At 44.0% G+C, this 15,491-nt stretch overlaps 1 protein-coding gene across 1 annotated transcript in view; it reads right to left on the bottom strand.

The window, feature by feature from the left end:
• The window catches only part of LOC310863414 (copine-8-like), a gene marked incomplete at both ends in the record, with an annotated part of 239,759 nt that overhangs the window by 133,618 nt on the left and 90,650 nt on the right, over positions 1-15,491 (bottom strand). The window contains 2 exon segments of the mRNA XM_083771725.1: positions 9,707-9,746; positions 13,901-14,004. Of these exon segments, the coding sequence (XP_083627851.1) occupies positions 9,707-9,746; positions 13,901-14,004 (144 nt within the window).

The following is a 15,491-nucleotide window of genomic DNA, read 5'->3' as shown; positions in this document are numbered from 1 at the left end:
ATTTTAGTGTAGGTGTGTTATATCTAAAGGATAACACAGTGACATCAGGACTTCTAAACTCTATTTTAGTGTAGGTGTGTTATATCTAAAGGATAACACAGTGACATCAGGACTTCTAAACTCTATTTTAGTGTAGGTGTGTTATATCTAAAGGATAACACAGTGACATCAGGTTCTTCTAAACTCTATTTTAGTGTAGGTGTGTTATATCTAAAGGATAACACACAGTGACACCAGGACTTCTAAACTCTATTTTAGTGTAGGTGTGTTATATCTAAAGGATAACACAGTGACACCAGGACTTCTAAACTCTATTTTAGTGTAGGTGTGTTATATCTAAAGGATAACACAGTGACATCAGGTTCTTCTAAACTCTATTTTAGTGTAGGTGTGCTATATCTTAAAGGATAACAGAGTGACATCAGGTACTTCTAAACTCTGTTTTAGTGTAGGTGTGGTATATATATATCTATGTATAGACCAACGTCTCATTGGTGAAAGGGCATGTAATTACGTTCGGCTGTAAAATGTGTCAACGGAAAGAATAAACACAAATTCAGTGGGTTTGAATTTGCCTCACGTCGCCCCAGACGAGCCCAGAGGCGTCCTTTGCTTCAAAATCAAACGATCAGACATTGTTTTTCCTTTTTCATGTTCTGACAAAGATTTGGCACGATAACATTTGTTAACGTTTGAGGTTTGGCACGATAGAGGAATAAAGCTATTATTCAAATGAAAGACACACGGATTATTGCTCCACCTGCCAGTCGCCTGGGGTGTGCCCGAGGACTGCAGATTCAGGTCAAAGTTAACCCATTTAGGCCTGTCGTCGAAAATTAAAGAAAAATAATTCTGACAGTTAACTGAAATACCTCGTGTTTCTGTATCAGTGGTTCTCCATATGTCATGTCAAGGACCCCCCGAAAAATCATAATTGGCCGCCGGATTTGAGTTAAAAAAAACGTTCACTCTGAAAATAATATATATTCAAAGATTTGCGCCTCATTTTCATGATAAAAAAAAAAAAAAAAGCAGACCTACAAGCTCATAGTGCGCCACTCGGTGGCGCACTATGAGCTTGTAGATCTGCTATTTTTCAACAGCTAAAGCATACCAAATGGGGTTCCATTTTGAATGTGATAATAATGAATGGATCAACGAATCAGACCATGTGTAGCAGAGAGGCTCAGAGCCTCTGCCCACAGGGTGCAACATGCCCATGGCACACCATGAGGCCTCTGCCCACAGGGTGCAACATGCCCATGGCACACCATGAGGCCTCTGCCCACAGGGTGCAACATGCCCATTGCACACCATGAGGCCTCTGCCCACAGGGTGCAACATGCCCAGGGCACACGATGAGGCCTCTGCCCACAGGGTGCAGCATGCCCATGGCACACCATGAGGCCTCTGCCCACAGGGTGCAGCATGCCCATGGCACACCAGCGGGTCTCTGCCCACAGGGTGCAGCATGCCCATGGCACACCAGCGGGTCTCTGCCCACAGGGTGCAGCATGCCCAGGGCACACCAGCGGGCCACAGGTTGAGTGAACGGCTGCCTAGATGTGGATGTGCAGGTTGGAGAGGCGAAGAAGAGGCTCTCAGTAATCCAGTGCAGTCTGATTTATTTGAAGTGGATGCTAGTGTATGCCCTTTTAGTCAAGTGCTCCTCTAAAAAAAAGAGAAGATGAAAACAGCCTCATCCTCTAATTCTGGAAAAATCACACAAAGCTGCAATCCGTGAATGTCAAGTCGTACCCATCATCAGGAAGGAAGCGAGCCCGGGTCTCCCAAACGTCTGCCACTCACTTCTACAGGGCCACTATTGTAAGTGTTCTCACCTTCTCCATGCTGGTCTGGTTTGGTCACACAACCTCTCAAGACAAATCAAAGCTGGAAAGAGTAGTACGTGCATCAAAAAACATAGGATGCAGCCTCCCTACACTTTCCTCACTCTATTCCACCAGAATAATTAGGAAGGCAAATAAAATCATTGCAGACAACTCCCATCCTGCACATCACCTCTTCAATCTCCACCCATCAGGCAGGAGATATAGAAGTATCCAGAGCTCAACATGTCGCTTCAGGGATAGCACTTACCCCGTAGCCATTAGACATCTGAACTCGTAGAAATATGCATATAGCACTTTAAAAGAAACTGAATGTAATTTCCTATGCTGCTGGTTCTTGTATTGTACTGTCCTTCTTGTTTGTGTATCTACAGTATGGTTGTCTGTATATGTTGAGTATGAACCAAGACAAATTCCTATCAACTTGTTGACATGGCAAATAAATGATTGGATCTTGAATCTTGAATCTCTTGAGTGTGAATCATAGAGTGATGGTGACCGTATAGGTCACTGTTCACTATGAAAACCTGCACCAGGCCTCCGTCACACTCAAACCCTGTATACTCAAGACATGCTCCATATATAGCCTATATTGCCAGTACTGAATTCATTCCATAATATATTGATCCCTTAGATCTCCATATATGGAGCCGACCTGTTCTGACATTCCATAATTATGTTGATCTGACCTCGTCAAACCCTGTAAACTCAAGACACGTGCCATATATGGAGTGCGTCATGGAGAAGGCTATATAGATCACCTATAGATCTGCATATATGGAGCCGGCCAGCAACTCTACATCTGACCTCACGGACACCAGATTAACCCCTTTAGGTGTTAGCATCATGCTATGCTTTAGCTATTGAAAAATAGCAGATCTACAAGCTCATAGCGCGCCACCGAGTGGCGCGCTACAAGCTTGTAGGTCTGCTATTTTTTGAAAAATCGAAGAACGACTGACATAGAAACATAGCTTTTTCAGAAAACTGTCAGGATGTAGAAGAACATTTTTAGAATCTGATCTCAGGTCAGATCAGAATGGGTTAATAGTTTGACTCCTGCTTCTTAACTGTGCCACATTAAGAAGCTCTGTTGTTTCAGTGCGACCTCAACCTTTTAGGGCGATTTGGCTTCTCGCCACTGCTCCGTCCCTCAGATATTCATTTACATAGAAGTTGCAAAGCATCCGGAAGAAGGCTCTACTTGCACATGTTTTCTTTGGTGCCCTAAATGCGTCAGTGCTACTCCATGAGCGTGCCTTAACTGATTCACGACCCAGCGCTCTGTGTTAAAACCCCCAGCTGCCTAACTAAAAAGTCCCTGCCTCGCATAAATAACTTATTATAAAAGCCAGCTGCTCAAATTAGCCTAGTCGAATTTATTCCCTTTCTTTCTTCAAAAGAAAACCTCTCTGGGTGAATAGACGTGGCTAAAGCTCTACGGTACACGCAGCGAGAATCCATCCAGGCAGTAAATGAGCTCATGTTTTGTGAATAATAATATTAATATTCTTTGTGAAAAGCACTTTGAATTCCCTTGTTGTTGAAGTGTGTTAAATTGACCTTGCCAGTTATTGCCATTTTGTTGTTCAACGGCCCTTGAAAGTGTTTGATTGCTACATGTTGTATAGATGTGTTTAATATCTGTTTGTTTGTAGTAAAGCATTATCCTTCTTCAGAGAAGGGTTGTGCATTCTGGGGACAGAGACACAGCAGACATACATGTAGGGGTTAGGGTTAGGGGACAGGTAGGGGTCATGTAGGGGTCATGTAGGGGTCGTGTAGGGGTCGTGTAGGGGTCAGGTAGGGGTCAGGTAGGGGTCGTTGAGGGCAGATCGTGGCACGTACGTTGATGTCAGCGGGCTTCCAGAGGGGCGGGGCAGGCAGGCAGGCAGCGGGATTGACCACAGTAACGTCAACAACAACAAAAACAACAACAACAACAACAGCAGCAACAGAACACAAATGGTGCGTTTCGGATATGCACACCGGCGGCAAAGACGTTTAGGGATAAGGGGTTTAGCTGTGACGAAAATGGAGCACTAGAAGTGTAACCATATACTGCACCGAAGAATTTCAAGATGTATATCGAAATAAAAACAGCAACATTGACTATGTATCGTATCGTATTGTTTTGCAATGCAAAAACCCGGTATCGAATCGTTTTGCTATGAAAATAATCGATTGTATTAATTAGAGATGTCCCGATACTTTATCGGTATCGGTGAATATGCCATTCTACCCACAGATCCCACACAGGGGTAAGGGGGTTGACACTATGGCAGGTAAATAAAATGTTGGGACATGTGGAATTTGCTTTGGAGTTGGCCAAACTGCAAGTGCACATTTGAGTGAGGAGTCTGCTATAAACACAACACGAGATATATAGCTAGATAGCTATAAACACAACATGAGATACATAGCTAGATAGCTATAAACACAACATGAGATACATAGCTAGATAGCTATAAACACAACATGATATATATAGCTAGATAGCTATAAACACAACATGAGATATATAGCTAGATAGCTATAAACACAACATGAGATATATAGCTAGATAGCTATAAACACAACATGAGATATATAGCTAGATAGCTATAAACACAACATGATATATATATATAGCTAGATAGCTATAAACACAACATGAGCTATATAGCTAGATAGCTATAAACACAACACAAGATCACGACACTGGTATCGGTATTCGGTATCGGTATCGGGATCGCATCGGAAGTGAAAAAAGTGTATCGGGACATCCCTCGTATTAATACTATATTTTTGTGCGTGGCAATTTCTTTTTAAGAAAAAGAGAAAAATAAAGGGTTTAATTAGTTAATTTAAAATAATGTCAATGTATTATGTAAATAGTTACTGTATCAATTTCAAATCTTTGAATCATATCGTATCGTATCGCCATAATTAACCAACATCGTCCATGTATCGCATCGTCAACCATGTATCGCGAGTAACGAGGACAAGAGGAGACAGCTCAGTGTGAATTTCCGAACGCACACATAATAATAATAATAATAATAATAATATAGCAAACAGACACAACACTCCAATACTCTTACAGTAGCACTTCTAAAGCAAAAGAGACAATAAAGCAAACATACAAAGTGCATTCAAGTTATAGTGACGGAATAATGCAAGCCTGTTGGTATCCAAATGCTACAAATAATCTGTTTACCTTGATTATTTTTTTGTGAACAAAAAATGATTCTCTCAATGCTTTTCATTCCCATAGCAAAATATGCCCTAACGATTGTATTTGCTTACAGAGAATAGGCGTAATTATAATAAAGGGTTGTATGGAAACCAGTGGTTAAAAGCATTGGATGATCTAAACCAGGGTATGGTTCTCAAAAATGGGGTCCCTGCAAGGGGTCCTTAAGGGGGTCCCCAGGGGGTCCTTAAGGGGGTCCCCAGGGGGTCCTTAAGGGGGTCCCCAGGGGGTTGTTACCATTGTTTCACAATCATGCTAGAATGTATTCATCCCAGTGGGAATATCACTCTATGCGCCGTTATCTCCTAACCTATACAGCAGGGGTGCTCACACATTTTGGACTTGAGAGCTACTTTCAAAATGACCGGCTTAACAAGATCTACCCAACAAACAGATTGTCCCATTGCTGAAAATAGTTTAAAAAAAAACTGGAATAACGGCACTTGGAATGGGAAATCGAGGGGTGGAAATGGAGTTAGAGTTAGTGTTTTCTTGTATAGAACTTTGTAATGCTACTACAGCCGTTTTTGTGCGAAACACTCTTGAAAACAAAGTATTGCATTGGGTTTGAGCCGACAGGCCCTCTTTTGGTGTCAATCAAGTCAACAAGTCAAGTGGCAGATGCCAAAAATAGTTTAAAAAAATATATATGTAAATTATATACAGTATATTTTAGGGGAATGTCATGTGATATACCTGCACAGCCTTTGTGATCTACTGGTAGATCACAATCTACCTTTTGGGAACCCCTGCTATACAGTAGAGTATAGACATTATGGGAACCCCTGCTATACAGTAGAGTATAGACATTAACCCCTGCTATACAGTAGAGTAGAGTATAGACATTGTGTGCTAAATCTAACCCAACAAAAGTAATCATTGCTTATGGGGTGGCCTGGCCTGGCTGGCACAACATCTTCTTAAATGGAGATCTGCTGTCTCATTATGTATCAATCTGGCGGTTGCTTGACATGACGAAATGTTTGAGAACCGCTGATCTATTCTAAACCTCTACATCTGCATGAGAACAGAGCACATTAGTGCCTCCTCATACCAAAGCAATATACAAAAACATCTATCCTGGTCTATTCTAAAACTCTACATCTGCATGAGAACAGAGCACATTAGTGCCTCCTCATACCAAAGCAATATACAAAAACTAAAGAACTGCATCCTATAGCCCCGTTGCATATTGTATCTTTATGGCTCGAATAGAGGGTATGTGCATGCTTAAAGTGAATGGCACATCGAGTGGCAATTTGAGTGGCAAAGTAACATGCAAAGTGAGTTTAACTTTGTTTAATGCAATCGGATAGGACTTTTCTGTGTGGATGTATGGGCTGTCAAGGCCAGAAAGTAGTTTTTTGCCACTCAGTGGCCATTCCTGCATAACTTCCTGGTTTGATGATGATGTCACGCGCATACCCTCTATACAACAGTACATCTCATGTGAAAGCACTTAAAGGGACACTTCACCCTTTTTGCAAAAAAAAACATGTTAATGACGTTTAGAAGCTTTAGAACACTTTCCTGGGGGTCTTTATGTGTGTAATATGTTGGTTTTAGCTATTTTAGATTGTAGCAGTGAGCACAGTGTCTCTGATGTCATGGACACTGGTCTCACTACCTTCCTGGACTACAAATCCCATAATTATTTGGTGCACTGCTCCTCCTTGTGGATAGGGGGGGAGCTGTCTTACTGAGACAACATGTAGTCCAGGAAGGTAGTGAGACCAGTGTCCATGACATCAGAGACACTGCTACAATCTAAAATATCTAAAACCACATATTATTACACACATAAAGACCCCCAGGAAAGTGTTCTAAAGCTTCTAAACGTCATTAACATATTTCTTTTTGCAAAAAGGGTGACGTGTCCCTTTAAGCAAACTGCTACACAAGCTGCTGGATTCAAAGCAAACTCTGCAGGTGTTAATTGTTCTGGCTTTGTATTTGGATACTGTAGAAATGGAAACAATTATAATCATAGAAATAATAATAAAATGTTCGCACACTGTAGGCTATAGGGCTCCAATGATAAAGTGCTTGCTTTATTGGACCCCCCCCCCCCCCTCAAAAAAGTGACTCGAAACAGTGTGCAAGCCTTTTATTATTATTATTATTTCTACAATAATCTTTCTATTTCCCTGCAATGCTTGTGGCTCAGCAGCAGTGCACCTGCCCAATTATTCAGAGCTCGGGATGATCATTATTTCGAGATGATGATCATTATTTTCTCACAGTTGAAACCGCACCCGTCTAAATTATACACAGGCTTGCATTATTAGACCGACCACGGTGGACAGACTTGCATGCAAATCACCGTCGTCATGAACAGCAAGCACACACCGCGATACCGCCGTCATGAAAAGCAATTAGCACACCGCGGATGAGGAGAACGAAGAAGCCAATCTCACAGCAATGATTCACTATGATGATCATGTCTTAAACTCCATGAGGTTGTTAATGTCCTGCTCATTGCGGCAGATTGACTCGCGTAGGCCAGAAAGATCCGATATCTCCACCTCTATATACCGATATGTCTGGTGAAATGTAGCCACCTAGAGGCACTAGGCATTCTGGGGAGAACACTAGCCAACAATATGTTGGATGTAATTTACCAGAAAACGGCCGAAATCCGCGTGATTGTGCGCTATCGTGCACGCGCGCCGTCGCTGTAATTTTTTTTTATATTTTGCGATGTTTTGGGGTTGATTTGAGGTTAATTTGACTTAGTTATGAAAAATATAGCATTAGCTTAGCAATCCGGACCAGCCAAGCTAGTGACTAGGGTCAAAATACTACCGGATGTTGTTGATCGTTGAACCGGAAGTGACTTAGGAAGATTCGTCTATTTTGGCCAAAATCAGCATAATGGTGCGTTCCCGCCATCTGGTGGCAATTCGAGAGAAAAAACATCTGTTCAAACCACCAGATCTTTCTATTAATGTTAAAATGATGAATTAAAAATATGCCAATTTGTTACCCAAACAATAAAAATTGGGATTGGTAGTCCAAGGGTTAATTGAAAGTGGAGAATACTTTAGCAGGGCTCCTTCCTATTGGGACGGTATCAGGGATACTTTAGCAGGGCTCCTTCCTATTGGGACGGTATCAGGGATACTTTAGCAGGGCTCCTTCCTATTGGGACGGTATCAGGGATACTTTAGCAGGGCTCCTTCCTATTGGGACGGTATCAGGGATACTTTAGCAGGGCTCCTTCCTATTGGGACGGTATCAGGGATACTTTAGCAGGGCTCCTTCCTATTGGGACGGTATCAGGGATACTTTAGCAGGGCTCCTTCCTATTGGGACGGTATCAGGGATACTTTAGCAGGGCTCCTTCCTATTGGGACGGTATCAGGGATACTTTAGCAGGGCTCCTTCCTATTGGGACGGTATCAGGGATACTTTAGCAGGGCTCCTTCCTATTGGGACGGTATCAGGGATACTTTAGCAGGGCTCCTTCCTATTGGGACGGTATCAGGGATACTTTAGCAGGGCTCCTTCCTATTGGGACGGTATCAGGGATACTTTAGCAGGGCTCCTTCCTATTGGGACGGTATCAGGGATACTTTAGCAGGGCTCCTTCCTATTGGGACGGTATCAGGGATACTTTAGCAGGGCTCCTTCCTATTGGGACGGTATCAGGGATACTTTAGCAGGGCTCCTTCCTATTGGGACGGTATCAGGGATACTTTAGCAGGGCTCCTTCCTATTGGGACGGTATCAGGGATACTTTAGCAGGGCTCCTTCCTATTGGGACGGTATCAGGGATACTTTAGCAGGGCTCCTTCCTATTGGGACGGTATCAGGGATACTTTAGCAGGGCTCCTTCCTATTGGGACGGTATCAGGGATACTTTAGCAGGGCTCCTTCCTATTGGGACGTTATCAGGGATACTTTAGCAGGGCTCCTTCCTATTGGGACGGTATCAGGGATACTTTAGCAGGGCTCCTTCCTATTGGGACGGTATCAGGGATACTTTAGCAGGGCTCCTTCCTATTGGGACGGTATCAGGGATACTTTAGCAGGGCTCCTTCCTATTGGGACGGTATCAGGGATACTTTAGCAGGGCTCCTTCCTATTGGGACGGTATCAGGGATACTTTAGCAGGGCTCCTTCCTATTGGGACGGTATCAGGGATACTTTAGCAGGGCTCCTTCCTATTGGGACGGTATCAGGGATTGGTGTTTTGTTGTCGGGTTCATTGTGTTTGTTTTGGCTACATTCGATTTATATTAGCCCAGATGTATCAGGTCAGGTTGAGATCTCGGATCGTCCGTCTGGCTGCGTGAGACTGTAGTTAACCCATTTTGACGTGAGATCAGATTCAAAAAACGTCTTCTACATCCTGACAGTTTTCTGAAAAAGCTATGTTTCTGTGTCAGTCGTTCTTTGATTTTTCAAAAATAGCAGACCTACAAGCTCGTAGCGCGCCACTCGGTGGCGCGCTATGAGCTTGTAGATCTGCTATATTTCAATAGCTAAAGCATGACATGATGCCAACACCAAAAGGGGTTAGCGCCCCAAAACGGATTAAAAGACAATGATGTATTTATTTATCGGTGTCTTATGATATGATCGGGTCACGATGGATAATAACGTCACATACACTCACATGTTTGGACAGGTCGGGGCTTTTGGAGTCCACATCGTACCTGGAAGGGAAAGGAAACAGAAAGATTTACAGCTAAATAAATGAACAAAATGCTGATATTCAACCTATAATGTATAATGCTTAAAGGACCACTTCACCACTTTTCAACCTATCTTCATATAATAGGTCCTCACTAATAATCATGATAAAATGGCACGATTTCTTTCTACTCAGTCTGTGTCTCATAGGAGGGTTGTGGGCAGTTTAGAAACCGTCTTCCAGTGACATCATCTTTAGGCAGATGTTTTTTTAAACAAGATTTATTTACAAAAATGTTTAGATTTCCATTATCGTGAGAACGATGGCTTCCATTTTCGCATTGCAACTTTTCAGGACTAGAAAGCCTGCAGCCTTGTATTCCCCATCGATGATGTCACTGGAAGACGGTTTCTGAACTGCCCACAGCCCTCCTATGAGACACAGACAGAGTAGGAAAAAAATTGCGCCATTTTTTCATGATTATTAGTGAGGACCTATTCTATGAAGACAGGTTGAAAAGTGGTGAAGTGGTCCTTTAATATATACTTCACACACCGGGGGGGGGGGGGGGGGGGATGAATGAACCTTCACCTCCCAATGTATGAATGAATGAACCTTCACCTCCCAATGTATGAATGAATGAACCTTCACCTCCCAATGTACGAATGAATGAACCTTCACCTCCCAATGTACGAATGAATGAACCTTCACCTCCCAATGTACGAATGAATGAACCTTCACCTCCCAATGAATGAATGAATGAACCTTCACCTCCCAATGTATGAATGAATGAACCTTCACCTCCCAATGTACGAATGAATGAACCTTCACCTCCCAATGTATGAATGAATGAACCTTCACCTCCCAATGTATGAATGAATGAACCTTCACCTCCCAATGAATGAATGAATGAACCTTCACCTCCCAATGTACGAATGAATGAACCTTCACCTCCCAATGAATGAATGAATGAACCTTCACCTCCCAATGTATGAATGAATGAACCTTCACCTCCCAATGTACGAATGAATGAACCTTCACCTCCCAATGTACGAATGAATGAACCTTCACCTCCCAATGTATGAATGAATGAACCTTCACCTCCCAATGTATGAATGAATGAACCTTCACCTCCCAATGTACGAATGAATGAACCTTCACCTCCCAATGTACGAATGAATGAACCTTCACCTCCCAATGTACGAATGAATGAACCTTCACCTCCCAATGTATGAATGAATGGACCTTCACCTCCCAATGTATGAATGAATGAACCTTCACCTCCCAATGTACGAATGAATGAACCACTGTAAAACGCTTTGAGCACTTGGAAAAGCGCTATAAAACTGCAATTCATGAAAATGCAATTCATTATTTTGTCCGGGACTGTCTGGTCACCATCGTATACAGCATAGCGTATGCGTGAATATATCGATGGCACATAGACAGGGGACAGAAGTGTTTTTTTTTTCCATCTCCTTCGATGCCCCGATCGTATACAGCAGAGAACGGCGGTCCTGTTGAAGATTAGCATGTGAATGTCCCAAGAAGATGAAAGGCTATGAAAAATGGAAGCATGTGGAGAATAGTGAGATTAAACGTCGGGCCGAAACGATAGATCCTGTTTCAGCCGTTTTAGGATATTAAATCGGCAGCTTTTCAGAGACAGAGAGAGAGAGAGAGAGAGAGAGAGAGGGAGGCAACAACAAAAGGTTGACCGACCACCTGAAAATAAATTAAAAAAATTGTTGTTTACATGCAGCACGTCCACCTTTCTTTCAAAACGGACGGCAAAACTCCAGTCTGGATTCTCGGTGGTGAGGTGACCACACCGCTCTGGTGGTGAGGTGACCACCGCTCCGGTGGTGAGGTGACCACCGCTCCGGTGGTGAGGTGACCACCGCTCCGGTGGTGAGGTGACCACCGCTCCGGTGGTGAGGTGACCACCGCTCCGGTGGTGAGGTGACCACCGCTCCGGTGGTGGTGACCACCGCTCCGGTGGTGAGCTGACCACCGCTCCGGTGGTGAGGTGACCACCGCTCCGGTGGTGAGGTGACCACCGCTCCGGTGGTGAGGTGACCACCGCTCCGGTGGTGAGCTGACCACCGCTCCGGTGGTGGTGACCACCGCTCCGGTGGTGAGCTGACCACCGCTCCGGTGGTGAGGTGACCACCGCTCCGGTGGTGAGGTGACCACCGCTCCGGTGGTGAGCTGACCACCGCTCCGGTGGTGAGGTGACCACCGCTCCGGTGGTGAGGTGACCACCGCTCCGGTGGTGAGCTGGTGGTGAGTAAAAACAGAGAGAAGGGCTGGAGCGGTGGCGGTGGTTTGCTCTTCACCGCGGCTCAGTGACGTCATGTTGTAGTTCGGTGGTCACCTCAGTGACGACATGTTGTAGTTCGGTGGTCACCTCACCACCGATAATCCAGACTATATTGTGGGATGTCGCATGACAGAGGGGCCGTCAGAGCGCCATCCCAACGAGAGTCAGTGGAGCGTCAGAGGCGGAGCACAGCTCAAAAGACAGCGACCCGCCCTGGGTCACGTGATTGACCACACGTACCTACCCGTCTTCCTCCTCAATCAGAGCAATCACGCAACAGCCGCGCTGCGCGCGTAAGGTTTGAAAGGTAGCCTACCCCACAAGGCAAAGAGATCATTTTGAATTACCCTATTGTCGCACGTCCAAACATCAATCTTTCATCAAATTTAGAGGCCCTCATCTATGGAACTCCCTAGATGCTTCACTTAAATCCTCATTATCCTTGCCAATATTCAAAAAACATCTAAAGAAATATCTTATTTTTTCCTCTCTGTAGATGACATGTTTTACCTTGATGCGTTATATTTTATTTTGTTGTTTGTTGTTGTATTGTTTATTTCTGTTTTTTGTGCAGTCTGTGTTTTTATTTCTTTACTGCACAGCTGCCCCCCTTTGCCAACTTGTAGATTTATGTACTGTTCTTTATGAACTTTTAATCTGTTTAAACCAATGACCTCTTCCTACAGGAAAGGATTCCATATAAGCCTTCTGGCTGCTTCCTTTCCTTGCATTGCATTTTTGTTTCTTTGATTATGTTATTGTCTATTTTTTGTACCACATGCTAAATAAATAAACCTAAACCTAAACAGAGGAACGTTCCGCCTCATTCTCCACTGACTCACAGAGGGAGCACTGACGTGGCAATCTGGCGGTAGGTCTCCCCTCACTGTTGCCACTTGTTCAGACTCTGTGCTAATCATATTTCTCATTACACAGGCAACCCCGGGATGGAGCACATTTTAACCCTAACCCTAACCCCGGGATGGAGCACATTTTAACCCTAACCCTAACCCCGGGATGGAGCACATTTTAACCCTAACCCTAACCCCGGGATGGAGCACATTTTAACCCTAACCCCGGGATGGAGCACATTTTAACCCTAACCCTAACCCCGGGATGGAGCACATTTTAACCCTAACCCCGGGATGGAGCACATTTTAACCCTAACCCCGGGATGGAGCACATTTTAACCCTAACCCCGGGATGGAGCACATTTTAACCCTAACCCCGGGATGGAGCACATTTTAACCCTAACCCCGGGATGGAGCACATTTTAACCCTAACCCCGGGATGGAGCACATTTTAACCCTAACCCTAACCCCGGGATGGAGCACATTTTAACCCTAACCCTAACCCCGGGATGGAGCACATTTTAACCCTAACCCTAACCCCGGGATGGAGCACATTTTAACCCTAACCCCGGGATGGAGCACATTTTAACCCTAACCCCGGGATGGAGCCGTGCGACCTCTCCTTTCTATTTGTCTCCCCACCATGTTTGAGTGTTTGAGTCCATTTATAAAACAATACTTTACTCATACTGTATTTTCTGCACAAAAAGTACAGTGAAATAAAATACAGTACTGTGTGAGAAAGAGACATTTAAGGATGTGTGCGTGTGTGCGTGCGTACGTGCGTGCATCTTGCGTGCGTGCGTGCGTGCGTGCGTGCATCTTGCGTGCGTGCGTGCGTGCGGTGGGATATAAAGAGCGAGAATGGATTGAACTTCAAAGGGAATATAACTCACAGGTCAAAGGGGATATAACTCACAGGTCACAGGTCAAAGGGGATATAACTCACAGGTCAAAGGTCAAAGGGGATATAACTCAAAGGTCAAAGGGGATATAACTCACAGGTCAAAGCGGAGGCTCTGCTTCTCCTCAAAGAAGTAATCCAAGATGTACTTTCGTACAAAGTCCGGATTTAGAGTATTGTCTATCACCTCCGTCCTTCCAAACTGCAGAGAGAGAGAGAGAGAGAGAGAGAGAGAGAGACAGAGAGAGAGAGAGAGAGAGAGAGAGAGAGAGAGAGGGAGACTGCAGTTATTAAAGCACTCCATGGGTTACCATCAGAATACGGAATATATCGGAATGTTACATTATCTTCACGACCGTGAAGGTCGAGGTGGGGAATGGCCTGACACACACACACACACACACACACACACACACACACACACACACACACACACACACACACACACACACACACACACACACACACACACACACACACACACACACACACACACACACACACAGCTGGAGGTTGAGTGCAAGAAGCCAGTGGGGGGGTGTGTCTCCTCTCTTCTCCCACATTAATTTTATCGTACAGGGAGCACCCACCATGCACCCACAACCCACCAGAGAGGGGAGGAGTGTTACGATGCGACTCAGAAAAAAAGAAAGGTACTATGTTTACCCAGGGTAACTGGACTAAGGAAAGGAAAGGTACTATGTTTACCCAGGGTAACTGGACTAAGAAAAGGAAAGGTACTATGTTTACCCAGGGTAACTGGACTAAGGCAAGGAAAGGTACTATGTTTACCCAGGGTAACTGGACTAAGGAAAGGAAAGGTACCATGTTTACCCATGGTAACTGGACTAAGGAAAGGAAAGGTACTATGTTTACCCAGGGTAACTGGACTAAGGAAAGGAAAGGTACTATGTTTACCCAGGGTAACTGGACTAAGGAAAGGAAAGGTACCATGCTTACACAGGGTAACTGGACTAAGGAAAGGAAAGGTACCATTGTTCAGATTTATAGTTTGCTACGATTTCTTTGTTAGTTTTAACATTAACCGTGCTATCTAGCCCCTCTGAAAGGATTACAGCTTCACATTGGGTCAAAGTATTTACTCGAATCTCGGCCATTCGCAATCTAAAATAACCTAACTCCTTGTATTATATATATTTTTATTATATGATTTCATACATACATTTAACACAACGAGCCTAGCGGTCTTAAATCGGGTTAGTTGTTAGCCCTTGTTCAGGCCTTTGATTAGTTAAAGATTAGTTTAGTAACCATTTGTAGATTAGACTTTCGATTAGGTAAAAAACCTATAAGACAAGAATACACGATACAATACATTTTGTCAATACAGGTTCACATCACAACACATAGATCATTATTCATTATATTGCATGAATTCATATTTACCATTGGTCTTATGTGAGGCTGCATAGTTGCTGTGCAGTGTAATACACAGGTTTTGTTCTTCGTGCAGGTACACGAGGCATGTGGATTCTCTTAGTTGGTTTACAGAATCTGAACCAAGAAAAACCCTTGCTCACTCATATGAACTGGTTCTACTCTGAGCATTCCTGTGATTGGCTGTTTGTGTCAGGCCCTCAGCCATTGGTTAGCTCAAAGCTTTCCCCATGTGCTGAGTGTGTGCCCAGTGGACTGGAGATGTGTCCACGGCACCCCCGCTGTGGCAGT

This window comes from Protomyctophum parallelum (genome assembly GCF_964188405.1).
Source record: "Protomyctophum parallelum genome assembly, chromosome: 8".
Lineage (NCBI taxonomy): Eukaryota > Metazoa > Chordata > Actinopteri > Myctophiformes > Myctophidae > Protomyctophum > Protomyctophum parallelum.
Note: the sequence above shows the minus strand (reverse complement) of the source record. Positions and strands in the feature narration are given on the sequence as shown.